Source organism: Cnephaeus nilssonii (genome assembly GCF_951640355.1).
Source record: "Cnephaeus nilssonii genome assembly, chromosome: 20".
Classification (NCBI taxonomy): Eukaryota; Metazoa; Chordata; class Mammalia; order Chiroptera; family Vespertilionidae; genus Cnephaeus; species Cnephaeus nilssonii.
In genome coordinates, this window is record NC_137091.1 from 20,498,352 (window position 1) to 20,525,131 (window position 26,780).

Sequence of the window (26,780 nt, forward strand, 5' to 3'; positions counted from 1 at the left end):
TCCCAGGTGGCAGCAGGCCGGATTTGTTTGATTGACTGACTTGTAAATATACTTTTATTTATTTCAGAGAGGGAGAGGGAGAGATCGAAACATCAATGATGAGAGATAATCATTTATTGGCTGCCTCCTACACACTCCCTATGGGGATCAAGACCGCAATTCGGGCATGTGCCCTTGACTGGAATCGAACCTGGGACCCTTCAGTCACAGGCAGCAGACCCGATTTCTAATCTGCTGTGTTTGAGACTTGCCCAGAAAGAACGGAATGATTCCAAGAAACAAAGTGACTGTCAGTCCAAGAAGCCTTCTTTACGTCCTGAACAAGAGTGGCTTTCGGCTGCGGTCCCTCCCTGGGCCAGACCGATCCACACCTCCGAGAGCAGAAATAACCCCGCCTCCCCACACTCCAGCGGGGCTGCCGCCATCTCGGACGTCCTGGTTGCACCTGCAGAAATTAACAGCGTGTGAGGCTGCAGTTCCAAAGCGGCCTTGAGAGGAGATGCCTCCAAATCGCCTTCACCTTGGCTGAGGCAGAGGAGGGGCACAGCGAGGCCCCAACAAGCCCCACGTGCAGGGGCGGGGCCGCGGCGGTGACGTCATGGCGCGCGTGCGCGTGGGAGATCACGCGCGGCGTCCCCTTGCTCGGGGCCGTAAAGCGCGGAAGGTCGCGGCCCCCCCTTCCCAGGAGCCCTTCACTCTCTCTGCCCCACCCCCTCCCGTTCCCGGCCCCCCACTCCCTTCCCGGCCCCGGGACCCCAGGACCCCAGGACCCCCGGACCCCCGGACCCCCGTGACTGTGGAGGCTGCTGCCGGTCTCCCGCCGGGTGTTGCTGAGCGCGGAGCCCGCGGGGCCCGTGAGGTGAGGAGACGGCGGCGGGCGCTCTGACGTCCCCGTCCGCGCGGCCTTAGCGCCCCGGGACCCCTGCGCCCCTCTTTCCGCTTCGGCCTGGCTCAGGGGTGTTCCCCGCGGCCCCTCGTTTCCCGTCGGTTCTGCCTGGTTCTCCCGGGAAGGCGCGTCCTGGCGCCAGGACTCGGCGGGCCCGGGCGAGTCTCTGCGGCGGTGCCCGGGGCGGCGGAGGTTGTCCGGGCCCCGGGGACCCGTAAGCGGCTGCCGCGCACCCGCTCCCCAGCGCTCGCGGTGACCTCGCTTCTGGCTCCCCGCCTCGGGCTCGCCCAGCCCCGCAGCGCAGCTGAGGCGCGTCTAGCCCGGTCTTCCCTCTGCAGGTGGCGGTGTTTTCCCGCGTGGAAACGGGCGGTCCACCTGGGCTTGGCTCACGAGTCAGACTGCAGAGCCCTGCAGTGAGCCGCCTGGGAACGCCTAGGCCGGGCAGTGCCTCATGCTGGTCCCCTCGGGTCTGACGTGGATGACACGCAGATTTGATTCAGGAATCTTCAAGTCCATTTTGCCCAGGCCTGTGAGCCTGACGCTGGAGGATGCAGGCGGGGCTAGGAGGTGGGGTGAGTCGGCCCAAGGGGCACCCTTTTCCGGTGCAAGGGATTTATAATAATTTCTTACACTTGCCTGATCACCTGGCACACTTGTTTGAAAAACACAGCACCCTGAAGCAGGAGGATCAGACCCTCCAGAGAGGGAGCCGGGGAGGGAGTGAGAGAGTGCGTGCGTGTGTGTGTGTGTGTGTGTGTGTGTGTGTACAGAAGTGTCCCAGGTGGCTCTTATGCGGAGGCAGGTGTGGGAAATGCTCTCTTGATCTGTAGTCCTCAGTTTTCCTTGGGGCCCGCCGCCCATGAGTACACGAGGCTGTATCACACAGAGGAACAACTCAGAGGGAGTTAGAGCTATCCTCTTGCTCTTGGTGAGAGCAGATCTGAACCAGCCCAGTACTGAAGTTGTTTAGCAGAAATTATTCCTCTCAGCAGAGAATATTATACAGTTTATTATTTTTTTAATACAATGTATTTTGCCTTTGACATCTTAAGTGTCTTCCTTGCTGGTTTTCCTTCCGTTGCTATCAGTCCTTGCTTTGCTTTTGCTATCAAACCTACTAGAATAGACTCTAGTTCCTTCTTTTCCTTTGTTGTTTGCATCTGTTTTGAATCTGTCTTCCTTCCTTCCTCCCTACTTTCTTTTTCCTTTCTTCCTTTCTTTCTCCCCCTCGCATTTTACTGACTGTTGAAGGCCATGATAAACTCATTTGTTATTATGTTTCTTCTGTCATCTTTGCAATTCTCTTTTCTCTGTTGGGGATGTGCCATGTGTCCTCGTAGCTACCCTTTCTTTTACTCATCTGGTTTAATTTTATTTTTTTTAAAGTATATATGTTTTTATTGATTTCAGAGAAAGGAAATGAGAGGGATAGAAACATCAATAATGAGAGAGAATCATTGATAGGATGCCTCCTGCACGCCCCCTACGGGGATTGAACCCGTAAACTGGGCAGGTTCCTGGACAGGGAAGTGAACCTAGACCTCTTGGTTCATGGGTCCACACTCAACCACTGAACCACACTGGCTGGGCCAATTTTATTCTTTTTTCTTTTTTAATTAAAAAAATTTTTAGCCTTGGCCAGGTGGCTCAGTTAGTTGGAGCATTGTCATGTGCAAACATGTCCACACCGTTGCATGTTTGATTCCTGGTCAGGGCACATACCTAGGTTTTGGGTTGGCAACCAAAAGATGTTTCTCACATCAATGTTTTTCTCTCTCTCTCTCTCTCTCCCTTCCTCTCTCTAAAAATAAAAAATAAAATCAATGAGGACATATGCTCAGATGAGGATTTTTTAAAAAATTAAAAATTTTTCAAAATTATAGTTTGATATACAGTATTACATTACTTTCAGGTGTACAACATAGTGAGTAGACATTTATATAACTTATAAAGTGATCACCCCAATAAGTCTAGTACCCAATTGACACCATACATAATTATTACAATATTATTGACTATATTTCTATGCTGTACTTTACACCTCCATTACTGTCTTATAACTGTATATTTCTACTTTTTTGTACTTGCTGTTAATCCTCACTTGAGGATATTTTTTCCATTTATTTAATTTTTTTCCATTTTTTATTAAGGTATTATATGTGTACTTATCTTATCATTGTCCCCCCTCCATTTATTTTATTTTATTTCATATTTTTATTGATTTCAGAGAGGAAGGGAGAGGGAGATTAGAAACATCAGTGATGAGAAAGAATCATTGACTGGCTGCCTCCTGCACTCCCCCTAATGGGGATTGAGCGCAACCCAGGAATGTGCCCTTGACTGGAATCGAACCTGGGACCCTTCAGTCTGCAGGCTGACGCTCTATCCACTGAGCCTAACCGGCTAGGGCTCCTTCCATTTATTTTTATCTTTTCAGTTCTTTTTGATTTTGATTTTTTTTCTCTCTCTCCCTCTCTCTTTTTTCCAGCTGTGACTCCAGACAGGATCCAAAGAGTAATTTTACCAGCTCTTCTCTGAGTTTTATGGAGACTTACTTTACCCTTTTGTGTTAGCCTCTTTTTTAAAAAATATATTTTTATTGATTTCAGAGAGAAAGGGAGAGGGAGAGAGAGATAGAAATATCAATGATGAGAGAGAATCATTGATCAGCTGCCTCCTGCACACCCTACACTGGGGACCTAGCCCACAACCCGGGCATGTCCCATGACCGAGAATCAAACCATGACCTCCTTGTTCATAGGTCGCCACTTATCCACTGAGCCACTCTGGAGGGTTATGTTAGCATCTTAAGGCACTGTGTGAACCTTAAGAGAGCACAGGAAAGGGTGTTCAGTTTCTTTTTTCATTGTCTTATAGCTTTCCAAATACAAGTCTTTTAATTCCTTCATTAAAATATTCCTTGGGCCATAGCCAGTTTGGCTCAGTGGATAGAGCATCGGCCTGCATACTAACGGGTCCCAGGGTCAATTCTGGCCAAGGGCACATGCCCAGGTTGCAGCTCGACCTCCCCCTCCCCTGAGTAGAGGGTGTGCAGAAGGCAGCCAATCAATGATTTGCTCTCATCATTGATGTTTCTATCTCTCTCTCTCCCTTCCTCTCTGAAATCAATAAAAAGTATATACATATATATATATTTAAAAAATATTCCTTGGTATTTTGTTCTTTTTGATGCAGTTGTAAATGGTATTGTTTTCTTTAATTTCTCTTTCTGATAGTTCATTATTAGTGTCTAAAAATGCAACTGATCCCTGGCCCGTGTGGCTAAGTGATTAGAGCATTGGCCCAAGAGGGTTCAATTCCAGTCAAAGGCCGTCGGTTGGGACTGGTTGGGGCTCGTAGGGTGGGGACCAATTGCTATGCCTCTCACATTGATGTTTCTCTCTCTCTCTGTCTCCCTCTCCACCTCTCTATACGATATCATGCTAACTACAAGTAATTACAGTTTTACTTCTTTCTTTCCAATTTGGATGCCTTTTTTTTCTTCTTGTCTGTTTGCTCTGGCTAGGACTTCCAGTACTATCCTATCTAATAAAGAGGGAATATGCTAATTGACCCTCACGCCATTGCAAATATGGCGGTGCCCACAGCCAATAAGGAGGGAATATGCTAATTGCTGCCACACCCTCAAAGATCGCGGTGCCACAGCCACAAGATGGTGGTGCCCAGTCCGCTCAGCCCCGCCGGGGCAGCAGGCGTGCCGCTCTGCGCGCCTGCCTCCGGAGTCCCCCAGTCCCCTCAGCCCCCTAGTCACCCAGGGTCAGCCCAAGGCGCAGGCATGCCTCAGATGGCAGCTACCCAGCCGCCTAGGGCCACCCGAGGCTCAGGTAACCAGGGCCGGCAGTGGCAGCAGCAGAGGTGTGATGGGGCATCACCTTCCCCTGATCGCCGTGTCACCTTCTGCCCCTGAGGTTCCCGGACTGTGAGAGGGGGTAGGCTGACCTGAGGGACACCCCCTCCAGTGCGTGAATTTTCATGCACCGGGCCTCTAGTGTTGAATAAAAATGGTCAAAGTAGACCATCTTGTCTTGTTCCTGAACTTAAAGCTTTCAGCTTTTCACTCTTGAGTATGATGTTAGATGTGGGTTTGTCATATATGGTCTTTATTATGTTAAGGTATGGTTCCCTGTATTCCACTTTGCTGAGATTTTTAAAATATCTTTAATAGATAATGGATTGTGTTAAATGTGTTTTCTGAATCTGTTGATATGATTATATGATTTTTATCCTTTATTTTGCTTATGTGGTATGTCATGTTACTTGATTTTCAGATATTGAACCAAGCTTGCATCCTGGGAATAAATCCCACTTGATCATGGTGTATAATCTTTATATAATGTACTAGAGGCCCAGTGCACAAAATTCGTGCACAGGGGGAGGGGGTTCCCTCAGCCCAGCATGCACCCTCTCTAATCCGGGACCCCTCGGGGGATGTCCGACTGCCAGTTTTGGCCCTATCCCTGGGACCGCAGGCTCCCAACTGCTCACCTGCCTGCCTGCCTGATCACCCCTAACTGCACCCCTGCCAGCCTAATCACCCCTAACTGCCTCTGCCTGCCAGCCTGATCGCCCCTTAGTGCCCCCTCTGCCAGCCTGGTCACCCCCAACTCCCCCCCCCCCTGCCAGCCTGGTTGCCCCCAACTGCCTCCCCCCCGCTGGCCTGGTCACCCCTCACTGCCCCCCCTCTGCCAGCCTGGTTGCCCCATGCAGCCTGCTGGTCAGTCATTTGGTCATCCCTTGCTAACCCCCCTACCTGCCTGGTCGCCCCATGCAGCCTGCTGTTCGGTTGTTACTGTGAGGGCGTTGTGACCAATTTGCATATTACCCTTTTATTAGTATAGATTGCTGGATTTGGTTTGCTAATACTTTGTTGAGAAAATTTGTCTCAAGGTATCTTTTGATTTCTTCCTTAATTGTTTTTTCTTTTTATTATTGATTTTTTACAGAGAGGAAGGGAGAGAGAGAGTTAGAAACATTGATGAGACAGAAACATTGATCAGCTACCACCTGCACACTCCCCACTGGAGATGTGTCTACAACCAAGGTACATACCCTTGACTGGAATCGAACCTGGGACCCTTTAATCCACAGGCTTATGCTTTGTCCACTGAGCCAAACCAATTAGGGCTCTTCCTTGATCTTGTTAACCCATTCATTGTTTTAGCAGCATGTTATTTAGTCTTCATGTGTTTGTGTGTGTGTGTGTGTGTTTTTCCCCAGTTTTTTTCTTGTCATTGATTTCTACTTTTATACCATTGTGGTGAGAGAAAATGCTTGATATGATTTCAATCATCTTAGATTTATGGAGACTTGTGTTGTGGGCTAATATGTGGTCTATCCTAGAAAATGTTTCACGTGCACTTGAAAAGAATGTTTATCTGCTGCTTTTGGGTGAATTGTCCTAAAAATATCAATTATGCCTACCTGGTCTAATGTGTCATTTAAGGCTACTGTGTCCTTGTTAATTTTCTACCTGGATGACCTATCCATTGATATTAATGGGGTGTTAAGCCCCTATTATAGCCAAAACCGGTTTGGCTCAGTGGATAGAGCGTCGGCCTGCGGACTCAAGGGTCCCAGGTTCGATTCCGGTCAAGGGCATGTACCTTGGTTGTGGGCACATCCCCAGTAGGGGGTGTGCAAGAGGCAGCAGATCGATGTTTCTCTCTCATCGATGTTTCTCTCTATCCCTCTCTCTTCCTCTCTGTAAAAAATCAATAAAATATATTTTAAAAAAATACCCTATTATGACTATATTATTGTCAGTCTCTTTATCTGTGAATATTTGTTTTATATATTTAAATACACCCCACACACACACTAGTGGCCTGGTGTATGGATTCGTGCGCATTGAAAAGAAATTAATTAGAAAAAGTACTTTAATATCACTATTCTCCCATCCTCTATAATAGAAGTGTCAACCAAATTCACGATCAACAATGACAGATGGAAACACACACATATGCGAGTCAACTTAGCCTTTTATATATATAGAATAAACTTGCTTAATTAGACCTGCTTTGTGATGTAGCTAAACTTTTTCCAGCCCAGTGAAGCACCCCAACTTCTCTTTCAGGTAACTGTCAGCAACACAGCAGTAAATATCAACACGAAGCAGATTATTATTGTAGATCACGCAGGGAGAACAAAGGGTAAAATATTTAACTACAGCAGTGTTTGACTATATCCTGCACAGTGAGAAAACCTGAAGTCATTTTCAAGGTCCACCATTTCTTACTTCTTTTCAGTCAGGTCAAATTTATATATAAACTTTCTAAATCTTCGTTTTCCGGCTAATGAAAAGAAAATAGGATTTTACTGAGTTTCCTATCTACCTACTCCAGGATTTCTATGAGGATCAAATTAGATGAGGCATAGGGAAAATGCTTCACAGACATTTGTTTAAAGTGTAAAATGTTTGCACCTGGCTATAAAGCAAGTCGTATTCCTGGGCTGAAGAAACTGCAAGGAGGCTAGTCATCACCATTAACAGCAACCATTTCCTAGCTGGGCTGGGCTGGGCTGTGGGCTGCATTTTGCGCCATGGGGTCTCAGCAGCATTGGCTGCAATTTGTGTGCTCTGGGGTGTTGCCAGGGCCTGTGTCCCACCTGGGGGAAGCTGAGTGTTGCTTTGTGGGCACCAGGTCCGTGGTGCTGTTTCTCTGTAAATGGCCAGTGCAAATCATGGAAGCTCCTGCGTTGAACGTCTGCACCCTGGTGGTCAGTGCGCATCATAGCGACCAGTTGAATGGTCGGACACTTAGCATATTAGCCTTTTATATATGTAGATATATGTACACACATATACACATTGGGTGTGTAGATGTTTATGAGTTATATCATATTATTAGATTGATACCTTTATCATTATGGAATGCCCTTCTTTGTCTCTTGTTACATTCCTTGTTTGAAAGTCTATTTTTCCCAGCTGGTGTGGCTCAGTGATTGAGCATAGACCCATGAACCAAAAGGGCACAGTTCAGTTTCCAGTCAGGGCACATGCCCAGGGTTGCAGGCTCGATCCCCAGTAGGGAGTGTGCTGGAGGCAGCATATCAATGATTCTCTCTCATCACTAATGTTTCTATCTCTCTCCCTCTTCCTTCCTCTCTGAAATAAAAACATTTTTTAAAAGGAAGTCTCTTTTGCCCAATATAAGTATTGGTACTTCAGCTTTGTTTTTCATTTTCCATTTGCATGAAATATCTTTTCTATCCCTTTACTTTCAGTCTATGTATGTCTATCTGAATGGGTCTCTTCATGGCAGCATATATATGTACAGTTCTTGTTTGTTTGTTTTTTTCATTCAGCCACCCTATATCTTTTAAATGGAACATTTAGTCCATTGATATATAAAGTAATTACTTATAGGTAAGTAGTTATTGCCATTTTAATTGTTTTCTGATTGTTTTTTGTAGTCCTCTGTTCCTTTCTTATTTTCTTGCTCTCTTGTAGTTGGTGACTTTCTATAGTGTTGTGCTTGGATTCCTTTCTCTTTATTTCTTGTACTAGAGGCCTGGTGCACAAAATCCGTGCATGGGTAGGGTCTCTAGACCTGGCCGGTGACCAGGGCCAATCAGGTTCCCCACCTCCCCACCTTCTCCTTCCCTTGCCACACACGCACCGCCACCACACAGTTTACCGTTTCCCCACCTCCTCCTTCCCTCGCTTCTTCAGCACCAGCCGCCACTGGTCACCCACCATGTTCCACACCACCCTCTGGTGGTCAGCGCATGTCATAGCGAGCGATCGAACTCCCGTTTTCCCGGTTGAACTCCTGAGGGGACATTTTGCATATTAGCCATAGTTAGATAGATAGATAGAGATAGATAGATATATAGATAGATAGACTAGAGGCCCGGTGCACGAAATTCATGCACTCAGCGGGGGGTCCCTCAGTCTGGCCTGTGCCCTCTCTCAGTCCGGGTGCCCTTAGGGGATGTTGGACTGATGCGGAGGTGGGAGAGGCTCCCACCACCGCCACTGTGCTTGCCAGCCATGAACCTGGCTTCTGGCTGAGCGGCGCTCCTCCTGTGGGAGCACACTGACCACTAGGGGCAGCTCCTTTGTTGAGCGTCTGACCCCTGGTGGTCAGTGCACGTCCTAGCGACTGGTCGTTCTACCCTTTGTTCGATTTGCATATTAGCCTTTTATTATGTAGAATATCTCTAGTAGATTTTTGGTTTGTGGTTACCATATGCTTTATTTATACCAAATTATGTTTATTATAGTCTATTTTAAGTGGATGGTTGCTTAACTTTGAACACATTCTAAAATCACTACAATTTTTATTTATCCCCTCTCCGTTTTTTTTCATTACTTTTAACTTCTGGTATGTGTGTGTGTGTGTATCCCTTGATTTGTTGTTGGAAATATTAGAGGCCCAGCGTGCACAAAATTGTGTGTGAGTAGCTCACTTCCGCTTGCCTCAGCTGGCTGCCCTGCCCATTGCTGCTCATAGCTCGCACCCGGCCCTCCACCACTTGTAGCTCTCCGCTGCTAGCAGCTCGCTGCCCTCCGCGCTCGTAGCTCTCCGCCACCGCTAGTAGCTTGCACTCCGCCCTCCGCTGCTCGTAGCTCTTCACCTCTAGTAGCTCTCTGCCCCTAGTAGCTCACTCCCCACCCTCTGCCGCTCCTAGCTCTTCGCCGCTAGTAGCTCTCCACCACAAGTAGCTCACATCATTATGGCGTCACAACCACAGGCCTTTTATGATATAGACTAGAGGCCCGGTGCACGAAATTCATGCGCTTGTGTGGGGGGCGAGGTTCCCCAGCCTGACCTGTGCCCTCTCACAGTGCGGGAGCCCCGTGATCGATCTTCCCAAAGAGATAGGTCCCGCCCATCCATCCGGGGATCCTCGATGGATTGCCCCAAAGAGGTAGGCTGGAGTCGGGGGTCCCGCCTCCGTGCCGCTCAGAACTGCCGGGACTCCCGGTGTTGCCACACAGAGCCACCAGGACCTGCCTCCACGCAGAGCTGACTCCAAGCCATGCACGCAGTGTCAAGTCCTCGCCCACCCGTGCACACACCCGCTGCACACGCGGCTTCCTGGTGATGGATTGTTACAGCGTGAGGGCATCATGGTGTGAGGGCGTGATGGCCACATATGCTTTTATATACATACATATATATACACATACATACATACATACATATGTGTGTGTGTGCGCGCACGCGTGCATGCGTACACTAGAGGCCCGGTGCACGAAATTCATGTATGGGTAGGGTTCCTAGGCCTGGCCAGCAATTAGGGCCGATCAGGGCCTTCTGGCTGCAGACCAGGGCCTTCCTTCCCTGACTGCCGGCTGCCAGCCGAGGCGAGGCCTTTCTTCATTCCACACTGGCCCCTGGTCAGTGCATGTCATAGTGAGCAATCGAACTCCCAGTCTCTGGGTCAAACTCCTGAGTGGACACTTTGCATATTAGCCTTTTATATATATATAGACTAGGGGCCCGTTGCAGGAAGATTCCTGCAAGACTTCTGGCGGGCTTCCCTCCCGCCACTGCCACCTCTCCTGCCCCCGCACCTCTCCCGCTGTGGCGGGCGGGGCGGGGCAGGCAGGGTACACCCTGCCCCGCCATGCCAGCGGCCACCACCGCTGCTGCCGCCGCCACCTCCATGGCCACGCGCGCCGCTGCCGCCGCTGTGTGCCCTGACCCACCGCGCCCGCTGCCCGCAGCTGCCCGCCTCTGCGGCCGCAAGCGCTGCCCGTGCTTTCCCTCCAGCAGCCACCTTGCTTTTCACTTTCCCTCCCTCTTCCTTCTATGCTGTCTTCAGTCTTCACTCCTCCCTCCCTCAGCATATGCAAATTAACCGCCATCTTTGTTGGGTTAATTTGCATACTCGCTCTGATTGGCTGTGGGCATAGCGATGGTACGGTCAATTAGCATTTTCTCTTTTATTAGTGTAGATATGCTTCCTACTTTTACCTTTATATTTTATAGTTGGTTGATGGATTGCTTTTACTAAATGTTTGCCTTTTTCTGTAAGAATTTTTCTTTCCTATATTTTCTTCATATTTTTTTATCTTTTCTACTTACAGAAGTACCTTTAACATTTCTGGTAATGCTGGTAAAGTAGTGAGCTCCTTACCTTTATCTTCTCTAGGAAACTTTTTCTCTTTCCTATTCTAAATGATAGCCTTGCTGGGTGTGGTAATCTTGATTGTAGGTCTTTGCTTTTTTCATCACTTTGATTGTGCCAGTCCCTCTGGCCTGCTAAGTTTCTGTTGAGAAATCAGCTGATAGTCGTCTTATGGAAACTCCCTGGCATGTAACCAACTACTTTTCTCTTGCTACTTTCAAAGTTATTTCTTTGTTTTTAACCTTTGGTATTTTAATTATGATGTGTCTTGGTTTGGGCCTCTTTGGGTTCATCTTGTTTGGAACTCTTTGCACTTCTTGGACTTCTGTGTCTATTTCCTTCACCAGGTTAGGGAAGTTTTCTGTCATTAGTTTTTCAAATAGGTTTTCAATTTCTTGCTCTCTTTCTTATTCTGGCATCCCCATGATGAGAATGTTGGTACACGTGAAGTGGCCCCAGATTATAGCTTACAGGGAGACTAGCTGTGTGGAGAAGCAGCTATCTTAAGACAGTTTCACAGGGACCATGGATGGGAGACATGGTGGCAGTCACAAGGTGGTCAAAATAATTAGTCCCCAGTTGGATGGGATTTCTCTTGGGACACTGTCTCAGTTCTGGAAGTCCTCTCTGATGGATGAGTGTCAATACCTTGGCCTTAGACAGTTTGGGTTGATGTGGAGCCGACTGTGGGTGCTGAGGCTGGTATGGAAGGTGGTGGTGGTGAGTTTACTAGCCATGTGCTGCCCTGATGTCCACTTGTTTGCCCCCTGTCATCTTACATCCTCATCTCATACCTCAATGATTGCATAGTCCGCCAGTGGGTCTTACTTCAGTTCTGTTTTGCAGTTTTGTTCAAACCCTGCCTTTGTCCCATTCAGCCTGTAGTAATTCATTACGGTATAGTGGACCAAGTCGGACCAAGTATCCAGAGTCTTACATGGTCTGGGTCCACCTTACTCCAGACCCTGCTACCAGCATTCAGAGACCGAGGCCTCCAAGTCTGGTCCCTTACTCTCATCCACAAGTACCCGTGTCGGACTTGGCTGTAACAATTGTGTGTACTTCTTGTCCCTCTTTGTCCAGATCTTACCCCTTCAAGACTCAGCTTAAGTCCTACTTCTTATATGAATACTCTCCCTTCTCTAACTTCCATTTAGTGGTCTGTAGAAAGGTGTGCTTGGTTATAACCTGTGTCTCGTGTGTAACTGATCGGCCTGACTAATCATCCTGTGCTTTTCTGGAAGAAACATCTGCCTTAATTCTGCACCACATCACCCGTGGAAACACAAGGCAGGCCATCCTTCTCTTAGGCCTGAGCCCCAGTCTCTCTTTCCTTCTCCAGGACCTCAGTCTTCTAATTGACTCTGCTTTCTCACCCATCTCTTTCCCTGTACTGGGTCATCCCATAGCAGTGAAATATATTTTTTTAAATATGTTTTCATTTATTTTCTTTAGAAAGAGAGGAAGGGAGAGGGTGAGACGATAGAAACATCAGTGGTAGAGAAACAGTGACTAGCTGCCTCCTGCATGCCCCCTACTGGGGATGGAGCCCACAACCCAGGTATATAACCAGACTGGGAATTGAACCAGCGACCTCTGGGGCATGGGATGATGTTCAATCTATTAAGCCACATTGGCCGGCCCAGTGAAATATTCTTAACAACTCCCATCCTTAAAAACAATCAGCTAACCTTGCTCTACCCACATCCTTCCCTCACTTCTGACCCACTTTTCTGCTCCTTGTCAGAGCAAACTATCGGAGCTGTCCCCACTCCCACATCTTGCTTATCTTCAGTTTGCTCTTGTCCGTATTTCCTCCCTTCCTCTCCCCTGAAATGTTCTTGAGGACATCAGGACCTCCGTGCTGTCAGATCCCAGTGGACACTCCGCCACCTGCTCCACCCTCAGCACTGTCTGTAGTTAGCCACTTCGTGGAACCTGTGCCTGGTTTTCCTTCTACCTTACTAACCGCTCCTTCTTCGTCTCTTTAGCCACTTGCCTTTGTCTGTACACTCTGATTCTGCCACAGCGTCCAGTCCTGTCTCTAGTCTCGTCTTTCTCTGCCCAGTCTGAATGCTGGGGAGCCTCAGAGTTCTTGTTCCTCAAAATATTAGGGCTTTCAACATTGTGCATATGCTAATGACTCCCAGCGTCCTTCCCATTTCAGACTTGTGTATCCAACTGCTACTAGTGTTTCCACGTGGATGCAGATGGGTATATTGTACTTAACTCTAAAAGTTCAAATGTATACACACACACACACTCACGTACATACATGTACACACCCACCCTCAGCCTCCCAGGCTCACTTCTTGTTCCTTCCTGCTCCTTAGTGGCCCAGTTGCTTAACCCAGACACATAGGCATCGTCTTTAATTCTCCCTCTTTGCATGTTAACATCCATTTTGTTGGCAAGTAAGTTCTGTCATTTCTACTTCCAAAACAGTCCAGTCATGTCTCTGACTCCACTGCCCCCTCCTTGTCTCCGCCACCATGACGTCCCCCTGGAATACTGCTATAGCTTCCCAACCCATCCCTGCTATTCCTCTCATTCTGCAATGCAGTCTCCACCATGGAGCCAGACTGATCTTGGAAAATAGATCAGATCATTTCATTCTCTCCTTTAGTATTTTTCTGTGCACTTAGAATAAAATTCCCACATCCAAGGGTGGTGTGTAGTGGCTTTCTACCTGCCTCTCCAGTTTTCTCTTAGATCCTGGCTCCCTTGCTCCTCATGCTGGGGAGAGGCTGGCTTCCTCTCTGTGCTTGGGCTCATCAAGGTCTGTCTCACATCAGGGCCTTTGATAACACTTGTTCCAGCAACCTCTTGGTTCAATCCACTGAGCCACAGTTTCCTCACCTTCATACACACTCACCCTCAGCCTGCCAGGCACATTCTCTATTCCTGGGAAACCAGGCAGAGGTATCACAGAAGCCAAGAGAGGGACGATGTTCAATCTACTGGAACACTCGGATAGCTGGTTCCATTTCATCTATCACATCTTTTCACAATGTCACCTTCTTTCCTGATCACGGTATTAAAATTAGTTACTCTTTGTGACTTACTTTGTTTATAGCCGCCACTTTCGCATACACATTCACACAGACTCCCTTCCTCTCAAATGTAGCTTATTAAAGACTGGGACCTCTTTATTATTGCTCGCTGCTGAATCCAAGTTAGCTCAATGTATGGGACTCAGTCCTCACCTGCTTGCTAAATGAACAATGATGGTTTTTATTTCATCCTTTTCTCATGAATCGTATGCACTCAGCACAGTGGAATGAAATATGTTTGTTTTTTCTGTCTAGGTCAAGTGCTTGGGATCTCCTTCTGACTGAGTGAGCGCACACCTCTCATTGCTGACAGACGTGATGTTTTACCGGTTGTTATCGGTGGTCCAAAGACAAAGAACCAGCCGAGGATGGCAGAACTGGTCCTCAGCCAGAAGCGGTGCATCAGCGGCCGAGGCGCATTCTGTCGCCCTGCCTGCCCAGGCGCAGGTGGTCATCTGTGGCGGGGGAATCATGGGCACATCTGTGGCCTATCACCTGTCCAAGATGGGGTGGAAGGACATTGTCCTTTTGGAGCAGGGCAGGTAAGGATCCCCTGGGCATGAATTCCCTCCTGCCCTCTCCTCCTCCTCTTGGTGATGCTGTCCCACCACCAGCTGATCAGTGTTGCTAGGAGCATGAGAAGAATCACAGGTGGAAATCCTATACTGGGTTTTGTTTGTTGATGCCTAAAACTCATGTTTCCTGGTTTTGGAGAGCTGGCAGAGTCCAGCAAACTAAGTCTCTAAAGCATGTGTTTATTCACGTTCAGAGCACATCTTGCCATCTGTTCTCCTTCTTATACTAGTAGTCAGGCAGCAACACAAATCCTGGGGCCAAGAGTTCCCCCTAGGAGTCAGACTGAAATTGCCTGCATCCTGCTCTATTTGTTTGTTTTTAATATATATATATATATATATATATATATATATATATATATATCCTTTCTAATAATAGACAAATATGCAAATTGACCGCACCTTCGCTACGCCCAAACCACGCCACCAGCCAAGCCACGCCCACCAGCCAATCAGGACAAATATGCAAATTACCCAACAAAGATGGCAGCTGATTTGCATATCAAGACAGCGTAGAAAGAAGCCAAGAGCTGCAGAAGGGAGCAAAGCTGCGGAGAAGCAAGCAAGCCGGGGGGAGGAGAAGGGAGGAGCGGAGGCGGGGCCAGGGGAGAAGGAAGTTGAGCAGGCGGGCTGGCGGAGAAGGGAGGAGCGGAGGCGGGGCCGGGGGAGAAGGGAGGAGAGCGGCTGGCGGAGAACGCAGGGCAGGGGACAAGGGAGGAGAGCAGGCAGGGCGGGGTAGAGTGCAGCAGGAAACCCTATTGCAGGATTTTTCCTGCAACGGGAATGCTAGTATATATATATTATTATTTATTTATTTATTTTTAAAATATATTTTATTGATTTTTCACAGAGAGGAAGAGAGAGGGACAGAGAGCCACAAACATTCATGATAGAGAAACATCAATCAGCTGCCTCCTGCACAACCCCCACTGGGGATGTGCCCGCAACCAAGGTACATGCCCTTGACCGGAATCGAACCCGGGACCTTTCAGTCCGCAGGTCGACGCTCTATCCAGAGCCAAACCGGTCTCGGCTATATATATTATTGATTTCAGAGAAGAAAGGAGAGGGAGAGAGAAATAGAAACATCAGAGATGAGAGAGAATCATTGATTGGCTGCCTCCTGCATGCCCCACACTGGGGATTGAGCCCACAACCTGGGCATGAGCCCTGACTGGGGATCGAACCATGATCTGGTTTATAGGTTGACACTCATCCACTGAGCCATGCAGGCCAGGCTGCTCTATTTGTTTTTGTTTTTCATTTAAGTAACTTATTATGAAAGAATTTAGGATTTACAGAAAAATTGAGTATACAGGAGGGAGTTCCCATATAACTTACCCCCGACTTTCACTTGTTATTAACATCCTATATTAGTGATACCAACTCATTAATGAACCAACATTTATATGTTGTCATTAACTACTAGAGGCCCGGTGCATGAAATTCATGCCCGGGGGGAGGGGTTGTCCTTCAGCCCAGCCTGCACCCTCTCCAATCTGGGACCCCTCGAGGAATGTCCTACAGACAGTTGGACATCCCTCTCACAATCTAGGACTGCTGGCTCCCAACTGCTCGCCTGCCTGCCTGCCTGATTGCCCCTAACCGCTTCTGCCTGCCAGCCTGATCGCCCCCTAACCACTCCCCTGCCAGCCTGATCGACACCTAACTGCTCCCCTGCTGGCCCAATTGCCCCCAACTGCCCTCCTCTGGTCACTCCTAACTGCCCTCCCCTTCTGGCCTGGTCGCCCCCAATTGCCCTCTCCTACAGGCCTGATCCCCCCCAACTGCCCTCCCCTACAGGCCTGGTCCCCCCCAACTGCCATCCCCTGCAGGCCTGGTTGCCCCCAACTGCCCTCCTCTGCCGGCCCGGTCACCCCTAACTGCCCTCCCCTGCCGGCCTGGTCACCCCTAACTGCCCTCCTCTGCTGGCCTGGTTGCCCCCAACTTCCCTCTCCTGCCAGCCTGGTCCCCCCCAACTGCCCTCCCCAGCAGGCCTGGTTGCCCCCAACTGCCCTCCCCTTGAGGCCTGTTCGCCCCCAACTGCCCTCCCCTGCAGTCCTGATCGCCCCCAACTGCCCTCCCTTGCAGGCCTGGTCCCTCCCAACTGCCCTTCCCTGCAGTCCTGATCACCCCCAACTGCCCTCCCTTGCAGGCCTGGTCCCTCCCAACTGCCCTTCCCTGCTGGCCTGGTTGCTCACAATTGCCCTCCCCTGGCTGGCCATCTTGTGGCAGCCATCTTTGATCACATGGGGGTGGCCATCTTGTGTGTTAGAGTGATGGTCAATTTGCATATTACCTCATTATTATATAGGATAGTTCATAGTTTTTTTGAATTCTTCATTTTACCCCTAGTGTTCTTTATCTGTTTCCGGCTTTTGTTGTTCTTTTGCCTACAACAAATTGGACATTTTTAAAAAGTTTATTGTTTCTTAAAAGGCAATACATTGACATAAGTCAGAATAGAAAATTGTAGAAGAGTGTCCAGGGAAAGTGTCTCCCAATCCTGACCTCTGGCTTCATGTTTCTCTCACTGGAGGCAAGTTAAGTTTCTGGTGAATCGGTCCAGATCCTCTCTCTACATAGGAACCGATCTGTGTTTTTCAGTATATATTGGTGTAAATGGGTGTTCATTTATTTATTCCCTGTTTTATACAAGCAGTAGCAATCCTTACCATGCTTTTCTCAATAGGATTATTTCACATTGTGGGATAAAAGCTTTCTCATTCCTTTTTTATGGCTGTATAGTATCCCACCATGTAGGTGAACTCCAAAATGTGAAATCAGTGTCATGTCGATGGGCATGTAGGTGTTTCCATCTTTTGATATGACAGAACAGTGCTGTGGTTGGGACTTGAACGGGCTGCATTCACAAGTATGAGTCCACCTAACAGCCTTTGGGATCCATCCTGCAGGCTGGCTGCTGGCTCTACGAGGTTCTGTGCGGGCATCATAAGCACCGCCAGGCACTTGAGCATCGAGCAGAAGATGGCAGACTATTCAAACAAACTGTACCAGCAGTTAGAGCAGGAAACAGGGATCCAAACAGGTAAGCAGGGGGTCTGCCATTTCCTGGGGACTGTGTGTGGTCCCACAAGAGTTGGCCTGGCGAGTGGTAATTCAGACCGGAGTTGTAGTTTGGGCTCTGCCACTAGTCAGAGTATTACCTTGGGCAAGTCATTTTGCTTTTGAGCCGACTTTGTTTCCCTATTTTTATTTTATTTTATTTTAAAAATGCTTTTATTGATTTCAGAGAGGAAGGGAGTGGGAGAGAGAGAAACAGCAATGATGAGAGAGAATCATCAATGGGCTACCTCCTACACGCCCCCTACTAGGGATTGAGTCCACAACCAGGGCATGTGCCCAGACCAGAAATTGAACTTGACCTCTTGGTTCATGGGTTAACTGATCAACCACTGAGCTATGATGGCCAAGTTTGTTTCCCTATTTTTAAAAGGAGATTCAATCATCATTCCAGAACCTTTTCAGATGCTATAATTCTTGTGATATTAATTAAGGTTTTCCCGGACCATTTCCTGTATATTTCACTTGTTGAAGGGTAGTAAGTGGCAGCATTGGCTCCTTGAGGAGGAGGAGGAAGAAGAATTTAAGTTAGGTGCTTGGAAGTTAAGTCAGAGTTTGACCCATTGAAGTACACCAGTCGCTAGTAAGGATGTTCCTGACTACAGCATTCTCACGTTTCTCCTTACCTGTGTAATTGGGGGGGAAGGACGCAGGGGTTGTAAGCTAGCTAGCACTGGAGCTAGTAGGAACTGTCCCAGGAAGAGGAAGACCAATCTACACGATGGTCCATACGATCAAAGGCAGAAAGAATGGCCATCAGTTTGTTGTAAGGTGACGGATTAGCGGAAGCCCAGCCTGGAGCCTGCTCTGGTGGCTGATGAGACTGTGGTGAGCGCACTAATCAACCTGAGTGGGTAGCGAGGCCCAGTGATGAAATTCCAGACACTTGCATATGTCAGGGTCGTTCTTTTGAAGACACTGCACAAAATGAATCAGAGCTCATTGGAGACTAATCCTGACAGAGGGTGGTAGCTTTGTCTTTTGCCAGCTGCAGTGGCTCTGCCATGTGATCAGTAGCGGACTATTCAAACAATAGTCTAAGCACAGTGTGTGGTTTACCTCGCCAGCCCTTTTAGAAATCATGTGATCGCTGACAACATTTTCATTAAGGAAAGGGAGATTTGAAATTTTGATCACAAGTAAGGGTTTATCACAATTCCATTTTATATAGTTCATACTGTCATGAAGTAAACTGTAAACTGTAGAGGAAGACTGATTGTCTAGTAGATAGGATTTGATAGCTGTGGAGGGAGAGAGAGATGCCAGGAGAGGATCCAGAGGCCTGGAAGAAGAGGCTGTGTATTCTCGGGCACATGGCAGGGCCAGGACTGGGGTGAGACAAGTATGCATCCTGGGGTGACCCTGCAGTCACAGCGCTGAGTGGGTGCCTCCTTACACGGTGTGCCCCTGGCGCCTTGACCCCATGGTGTCATTGCACTTGGCCAGGCCTCCTGTTGAAGGGCAGGGCTCTCCAGTGAACGTGGAAAAAGTGCTTCCTGCTGCCGCAAGGTCTCTGGCTTTTACTAGGGAAGAGGCTGCTCCAGGCAGGACAGGTGGGAGCAGTCCCTTTGGTTGGGTTTAATGATGGCAACAAGGTACCTGAGTCAGATATTAACTGGGTTTGGTCAGAATAAGGTCCACAAAATGGGCCCCATTCCATTGGGCCAGAGACTAGTGCATTGCCCGGCCTTGCATCCCCCAGGTGGTGGGATCCACAGGAATCAGGGTTATAGGTTCTTTTCTGTAAAGTGAGGGAGCTTGGCTTGCTTTCTGGTTCACCATCTGGAACCCTTACAGGCCCGACTTCTCCTTGGTCCTGGTGGGCAGGGAGGAAGCCGGGTAAGCGAGAAGGGGATCAGCCTCAGTCTCACGCCCGTGGTCGTTCGCCAGTGGTGCAGGGAAAGGTGACAGGGCCCCGAGGAGGAGAGGCCTCCTGTCCCGCAGTTGTGCAGGTGCCTGCCGTGGTCACTTCACTCATGGACTGCTGTTGGGTCATGAAATAAGGATGAAGTGACATACGTGCACCTAGATTTAAGGGAAGATGTTATCTGCTTCTCCTCTGAAAACAGTCCGTTTACTCGAGATGTTGGTTCACTACCTGCTAATCGGACTCAGCAGATGACCCCCCGTCCTCATCCCCGACTGATGTTAGTGTCGGCAGTGCTTCAGTCTCAGTGTGACTTTTGTCAAGTGAATGAGAGAGGTAACGTAATAGCTTTTATAATCTTTGGAAAGTATTCCATAAAGTCCTTGATCTTACAATAAGGGTCATTCTTTTACAGCTGAAACCTAGATTCAGGGAGTTGAGTTGTTTTTCCAAGTCAGTGATAATGCATTTATAAAAAAAATATTTAGTGGGTTAAAAGGAACATATATACAGTGGTACTCTGCTATATATAATCTATGGTAGTGAGCAGAAAATGACTTTTGAGCTCTTTGTCTGAAATTCAGGCTGTATTAGCCACAAGTCATTGGACTACTCTGGTAAACAGACTATATTTAAACACCAATCTCTGAAATTGCAGTTCTCCAAACTGAGACATTCTTGTCATTGTCAGCGAAGGGTATATTTATATGATGATTTCTAAAGAAACTAAGAAAATAAATTATTCTCACTAATAATTCCTTTGAAATGATAACTGATTCAACTCTTTCTTCATAAGAACTAAGAGACATGGCATTTTAGGGCACTTGTAATTGACCCAAATGTAATAAGGTGGTGTCTGCTATGTTGATTTCAAACAACAGAAAATGACTCTGGCTGCAGTGGGCACAAGGAGTTTGTGGAAGGCTGTTGGGAGCCTTTAGATTTGTCAGGAGGTTGTCAGAGGCAGCATGGAGGCCAGGACATGGGTCCCCACAGCAGGCCGGGCCTCAGCTGGAACAGGAGCCATTTGGCCTGGATGCTCTGCATCTGAGATGAGTGACCTCCAGCCATTCACCTACTTGCTCAAGGCTGAATATTCTAGGGCAGGGGTCGGCAAACCGCGGCTTGCAAGCCAAGCCGCGGTTTGCCACTCTGTTGACTAATGAGTTTGCCGACCACTGTCACATACTACCCTTTATCTCTTTGCACACAATATGCCACAATTGCCTAATCCTCACAGCTTCCAACTACATGGTAACATTTAGTCTAGTCCAGTGGTCAGCAAACTCATTAGTCAACAAAGCGGCAAACCGCGGTTCACGAGCCACATGTGGCTCACGAGCCGCAGTTTGCCGACCACTGTTCTAGGGGGTTACACGCCACCAAAACTCCGGGGAGAAAATCTAAACAGAGTGAAGAATATGAGTCTGGGTTATCTCCACCCGCCCCCCAAGTGCTTTTTGCCGTGGCATCTTTAATTTTTACTTTATGAGTGATTTCATGTGTATTAAAATCTCATTTGATCTTTACAAAACTCTGAGCCAAGAATGTTTGGATGGTGGCAGTGCCGGGGCTCATCACAGCTCTTCTCACTTATAATTCCGGGGGCTTGCCTCTTTGCCACCCCACATTTGTCCTGGTTGGTCTCAGTCTGGCTGATTGTTTTACAGGTTACATACGGACAGGTTCCATCTTTCTGGCCCAGACTCAGGACCGGCTTATCTCCCTGAAGCGCATCAACTCCAGGCTGAAGTATGTGAGACTAGAAGCCTGTCCTGGCGTTACTGCCCCCTGCCCTCTGTCAGAGGCCAGTGATGTCATTGTCCCCTTGTGTTCCGTGGCAGTGTGATAGGCATCCCTTCTGAGATCATCTCCCCCAAGAAAGTGGCCGAACTGCACCCTCTGCTCAACGTGCATGACCTGGCGGGGGCCATGCACGTCCCCGAGGACGCGGTGGTGTCCTCTGCTGACGTGGCTCTCGCCCTGGCAAGTGCTGCCTCCCAAAATGGTAAGCAGGCTGGGGACAAGGGAGGAAGAGGTTGTTGAAGAAATTGTCTCACAATAGGCAACGACACCAACTCAGCTACTGTGTTGTACACTGGTTCTTTTATTTTTTAATAAATTTTATTGATTTCAGAGAAGAAGGGAGAGGGAGAGAGATAGAAACATCAATGATGAGAGAGAATCATTGATCGCCTGCGTCCTGCACGCCCCACACTGGGGGCCAAGCCCACAACCCAGGCATGTGTCCTGACTGGGAATAGAACCGGGACCTCCTGGTTCAAAGTCGATGCTCAATCACTGAGCGATGCCAGCTGGGCTATACTGGCTCTTTTTGTTTTAATACACTATCTGTTACTATTTTTTCCTTGGGGCCACATTTTTCTCATTAAAGTCCTGAGCAACCCTGTTTTAGTGCTGACTTAGTACACTTCAGACTTAAAGAACTCCTTTCCCTCCTGAACTGAGAGGCTCCAAGGTTAGTACACTCCTTGGGGACTTAATCCACAGCTTGGATCATGTCCCGGGTTTGAGTGAATGAGGTGAGGACACCTCAGTGTCCATGGTGTTGTGCACTTTGAATGAACTGATTCATGATGTGGGTAGATAAGATGTAAGTTGTCCTATTTGAACTTTTCTCCCCTGCCCCTTTTATGATTCCTGGAATTGAATTGTGCACTAAAGTTCCTTATTAAATTTGCCTGCCATTTTTAACCTTGGGAAATCTCATTTACAGTCTCAGGGTGTGGTCCCTAGGTGTATTTTGTTTTTTAAAATTAAAGCTTTGTCCTGGCCTTTTCAGTATTTCTTATGAGTTGAGAATCTACTTCAGATGCCTTAATTGTGGACCATCTGAGGATCAAAGGCCAACACTTTCTTTACCTTGAACAGGTGTTCAGATCTATGACCGGACAAGTGTTGTTCACGTGATGACCAAAAAAGGTGAAGTTACTGGTGTGGAGACAGATAAAGGACAGATCGAATGCCAGTATTTTGTCAACTGTGCTGGTCAGGTAAGTTAGCAACAATAGCGGGATCTCTGGTTTTCTTATTTACCTTTTATCTCCGAGACTTTTGGTGTAGAGACTTAAGATTATTTAGGGACAAATTAAAGAGATGCAGGGATCACAATGAGGGCTGGAACTCGGGGCTCTTGTGCTCGAACTCAGAAACCTGCACTGCTCCCCTGTGGAGCTGCAGTGCCTCCTCCTCCTCCCTGGTGAACTGGTGCTCCCTGTCCGGGCCCTGGAAGCACTTGCGCATTGACATAAATCCCTGGCACTGGATCTTCCTGTGGTGGTTTGTTTCATTCTACAACCTAGCAGGTAAAGTACTAGGCTGTACTATTGTGTCAGGAGCATAGATTCAGTTTCCAGATCACTAAGCTGCTTGTGCTTTGAAGACAAATTGGTCCTTTCTGTCCATTCTACAGTTTAAGGTGATCTAGGGATACTTCCTGTTCTGTATAGCTCATTTATGATGGTACTTGGGGTTTTTCTTGAAGCCAGGCATTTCGTTAGAAGGCCTCCTTTGCTCCCCATGAGCTCCTTTTACTATGGGGAAATCTGTCTTCTTTTGATCTAAAAGTTAGTTTTATTACTTAAAATGTCTAGTGTTGTTCCCCATCCAGATAATTAAACGAAAGCAGGCTGAATCTTGGCTTTCCACAGCTGACATTGTTGCAAGAGCACATACAGGCCACTTGAAATTAAACTCTTTTCAAGTGGCTGAACTTGCTCATTTGTCTTTCTGTTCCTCTTCCACCCACAAATCAATCTGTCCATTTGTAGTGGGCATACGAGCTGGGTCTGTCCAACGAGGAGCCGATTAGTATCCCGTTACATGCCTGCGAACACTTCTACCTCCTGACTCGCCCCTTGGAGACCCCTCTGCAGAGCAACACACCAAGTGAGGATCTGCACTTTGTTTTTAATCTTGTTTCCTTGCCACTGTTCTGTCCTCTGAAGGAAGACTCTCTGCGAAGGACAGACTGTGTCCGAAAGAGCCTTTTCTTTTCTAGAGCATGTTACAGGGAGGTGGCCCAGTTCTGACTTTTCTTTAAGAACTCTTTATGAAAGGATGGCCCAACGGGCATTCTACTGAAGCAGTTTTTTCTGCAAGCTAATTGTACTCCCAGACAGAGGTCTAAGTTGACAATATTTGGAAGATAACCTGGAGTTTTTTACTTGAATGCTGTAAACTCAGGGTATTCAGTGACCCCGAGTGCTGTGGAGAGGGCTGATTTCACTCCGAAGGTCTGAATCCCTGCAGTGGGCTCGGCAATGCCCCCTTTTCTTAGGCTTTATGTGGCACAGTGGCAATTACGTAGTTTGGTTGTGAGGACTAGTCAAAGCTTCTACGTAACTGATCGGGTAAAGGGTAATCAAAGAAAGTCTTCATTGTGAATCTGCGAGGGGAAACCTCCTGGATGGCCTAGAAAGGTATTTTAAAGCTGATGTGTTCATGAGATGCTGTTCCATTAACAAAGCCAACAGTGAGCAGGTGTTTCTGCTTTGCTTTTTTCTATCTATTTAGAAAACTGGCTTACATCTAACCCCTGCTCTTCTCTTCCACTCCCCACTCCTTTATTGTTTCTCTCCTCAGATATTGTGGACGCCGATGGCAGAATTTATATTCGCAACTGGCAGGGCGGCATCTTGTCTGGGGGCTTTGAGAAAACCCCGAAACCAATTTTCACTGAGGGCAAGAACCAGCTGGAGATTCACAACCTACAGGAAGACTGGGACCACTTTGGTGTGTGAACTGTATAATAATAAAAGCATAATATGATTATTAGACCGGACAGCCGAACAACCTTCTGGACGTCCTTCTGGATGAAGCCGCTATGGCAGGGGCCAAGTCAGAGGCGGTTAGGGGTGATCAGGCAGGCAGGAGAGTGGTTAGGGGCTATCAGGCAGGCGGGAGAGTAGTTAGGGGTGGTCAGGCAGGCAGGCCAGCAGTTAGGAGCCAGCAGTCCCAGCAGTTGGACATCCCCCAAGTGGTCCCGTATCACAAGAGGGTGCAGGCCAGGCTGAGGGACACCCCCCACCACCACCATGCACGAATTTTATGCACTGGGCCTTTAGTAGTAATAATAATGCCCTGAACTTATCTAAAATGTTACATTTTTCAAAGCATTTTCAAGAACAGCATCTCACTTGATCTTTGTAACAGCCCCGTGTGGAGGTTAGAGTTTGCTGGGTCTCAGGACAGTTACTTGGTAGTAGATTCAGGAGACTATTCTTGGTTGGTGGACTTTTAGCTTATTACTTACTCACCTAAAATTACTGCTGAAATTTAAGCTAGGAGGAAACCTTTTCTTAGGATTTCATAGAAGATTAAAGACATTTTTAGAAAGCAGAATTATTTTGTTAATGTCTGTTACTCAATTTTAAAATACTTTTTATTTATTGAATAGTTAATATATTCACATGGTTCCAAATATAAAAGATATGAAAAGGTCTATAATGAAGTTTCCTTCCTAGACGCAATGGATTTTTTTAAAGTAAACTTTTTATGGTAGAAAATGTCAAACCCCATGTACCTACCAGCCAGATCCACAGTCTGGTGTCATCTGTGACCACTGCCCCACTGGACTGCTCCAGGATGATGGACTCACTTTAAAACAGACTGAGCATCTGTCCTTGCAGCCATGCCAGCTTAGGGAACCTGCCCTTCATTGCATCTCCCTCGGGCGCCCCGGAGAGCTTTAGCACTGAGCCCTTTGAGATCCTCATCTGTAACGTGTTTGCTCTTCCACAGCATCTTCTTTGTTTGTCTGCATGCCAAGCACCTCATAGGTGTGTTCCATGATTCCAGCAAGGGTCTGCTCTGATAATGGCCCCGCTGCTCTTCTTAGAAAACCTCTTCTAAGAGATTTTATGAAAGGAGAGGGAGGAGTTAGAAAGAATGAGGAGTTGGAAGTTTGAATTCCCTGAGCTGAGGACTCTGTTTGGCTATTTTTATTGCTCAGAGCCCCTGTTGAGCTCCCTCCTGCGTAGGATGCCAGACCTGGAGACGCTGGAGATTGTGAAGTTGGTCAATTGCCCCGAGACCTTCACGCCAGACATGAGGTGCATCATGGGCGAGTCTCCTTTGGTTAAGGGCTACTATGTCCTGGCAGGAATGAACTCTGCTGGCCTTTCGTTTGGTGGAGGAGCTGGAAGGTAAGTCTTTGTCACTCACACTCAGTTCACTGGGCTTTTTCTTTCTAGAATGACTTGTTAAATTTCAAGTAATATATTTAATCTGGTATGTTATTATAGGAAGATACATGTAATTTTAAAGTCCTTTCAAAGTAATTACCATGGAAGGCTCTCCTGATGTTCCTGGAATGTGCAAAATGTTTTTGGAACCCCTATTTTGGAGTTAGTCACTAAGCCTGTGGGATGGATATACTTGTGTACTCTTTCAGCAGTAACAAATGTGGGTCCTTTGTATATTTAAATTTGGGAACATCCAAGTGTGGTGAGTGAGATAGATGATCATGCTGAGTATCACTAGTTTTTATTTAATTGGTAATAATAAACATTTAACAAGCTGATCATGAAAGGACAGATATTCACTCTACGAGGTAATCTAATTCATAACGGATGGCACAGACAGTAAAATGCTGGTTGCTAGGGGCTGGGGTAGGGAATGGAGAGTGATTGCTTAATAAAGAGTTTTAGTTTGGGAAGATGGAAGGTGGTGAAGGTTACACAATAATGTGAATGTCAGATGCCACTGAACCTTACACTTGAAAGTGGTTAAGATGGTCAGCTTATGCTATGTGTATTCACAATTTAAAAACTTTTAAAAAAATTAATGAGGCCATTTTTCTTGAGTGACTTGTAGAATGGCTCTGAAAACAGTTATGGAAGTGGAGTTACAAAAAACCTTTGGAGCAGAGGAGATGTGTTCAGATAACTATAACCTCCTGTTTTACAGAGACTGTTTTACAGACAAAAATAAACACATGGATGTATAAATTAGAGTACATTTGTATACCTTTTAGTCTTATTTCTTCCTAGATGTGCCCTTGTCTTAAACACTTTCTGGGGAATCTTATCATTAGAGCTAAAATCCTCATGGCGGTCTTGTGAACGCAGGAGATGGATCCATGTTTGTTTCTTCCAAAAAGTTAAGGAAATTGCCCAGAATTGCTCATCCATTCTCTGGCAAGACAGGATCTTTGATCATGTTGGTTCTTGATTCCTGGTACAGTGTTCAGA

The 26,780-nt window shown here is 47.3% G+C and overlaps 1 protein-coding gene across 3 annotated transcripts in view; it reads left to right on the forward strand.

Moving 5' to 3' along the window:
• The first annotated feature begins 547 nt into the window (after window positions 1-547).
• Window positions 548-26,780, forward strand: part of PDPR (pyruvate dehydrogenase phosphatase regulatory subunit) — a 46,221-nt gene continuing 19,988 nt past the window's right edge. Inside the window, exons 1-10 of one of the 3 annotated variants that reach the window (XM_079799560.1) lie at window positions 548-859; window positions 14,296-14,582; window positions 17,531-17,664; window positions 19,769-19,902; window positions 21,237-21,318; window positions 21,411-21,574; window positions 22,459-22,580; window positions 23,358-23,475; window positions 24,172-24,321; window positions 25,541-25,733. In XM_079799560.1, coding sequence (XP_079655686.1) covers window positions 14,409-14,582; window positions 17,531-17,664; window positions 19,769-19,902; window positions 21,237-21,318; window positions 21,411-21,574; window positions 22,459-22,580; window positions 23,358-23,475; window positions 24,172-24,321; window positions 25,541-25,733 — 1,271 coding nt within the window. In that variant the 5' untranslated portion in view covers window positions 548-859; window positions 14,296-14,408. Of the gene's footprint in view, window positions 860-14,295; window positions 14,583-17,530; window positions 17,665-19,768; window positions 19,903-21,236; window positions 21,319-21,410; window positions 21,575-22,458; window positions 22,581-23,357; window positions 23,476-24,171; window positions 24,322-25,540; window positions 25,734-26,780 lie in introns of those variants that run through there. The other 2 variants (XM_079799561.1, XM_079799562.1) reach the window with 2 other exon arrangements.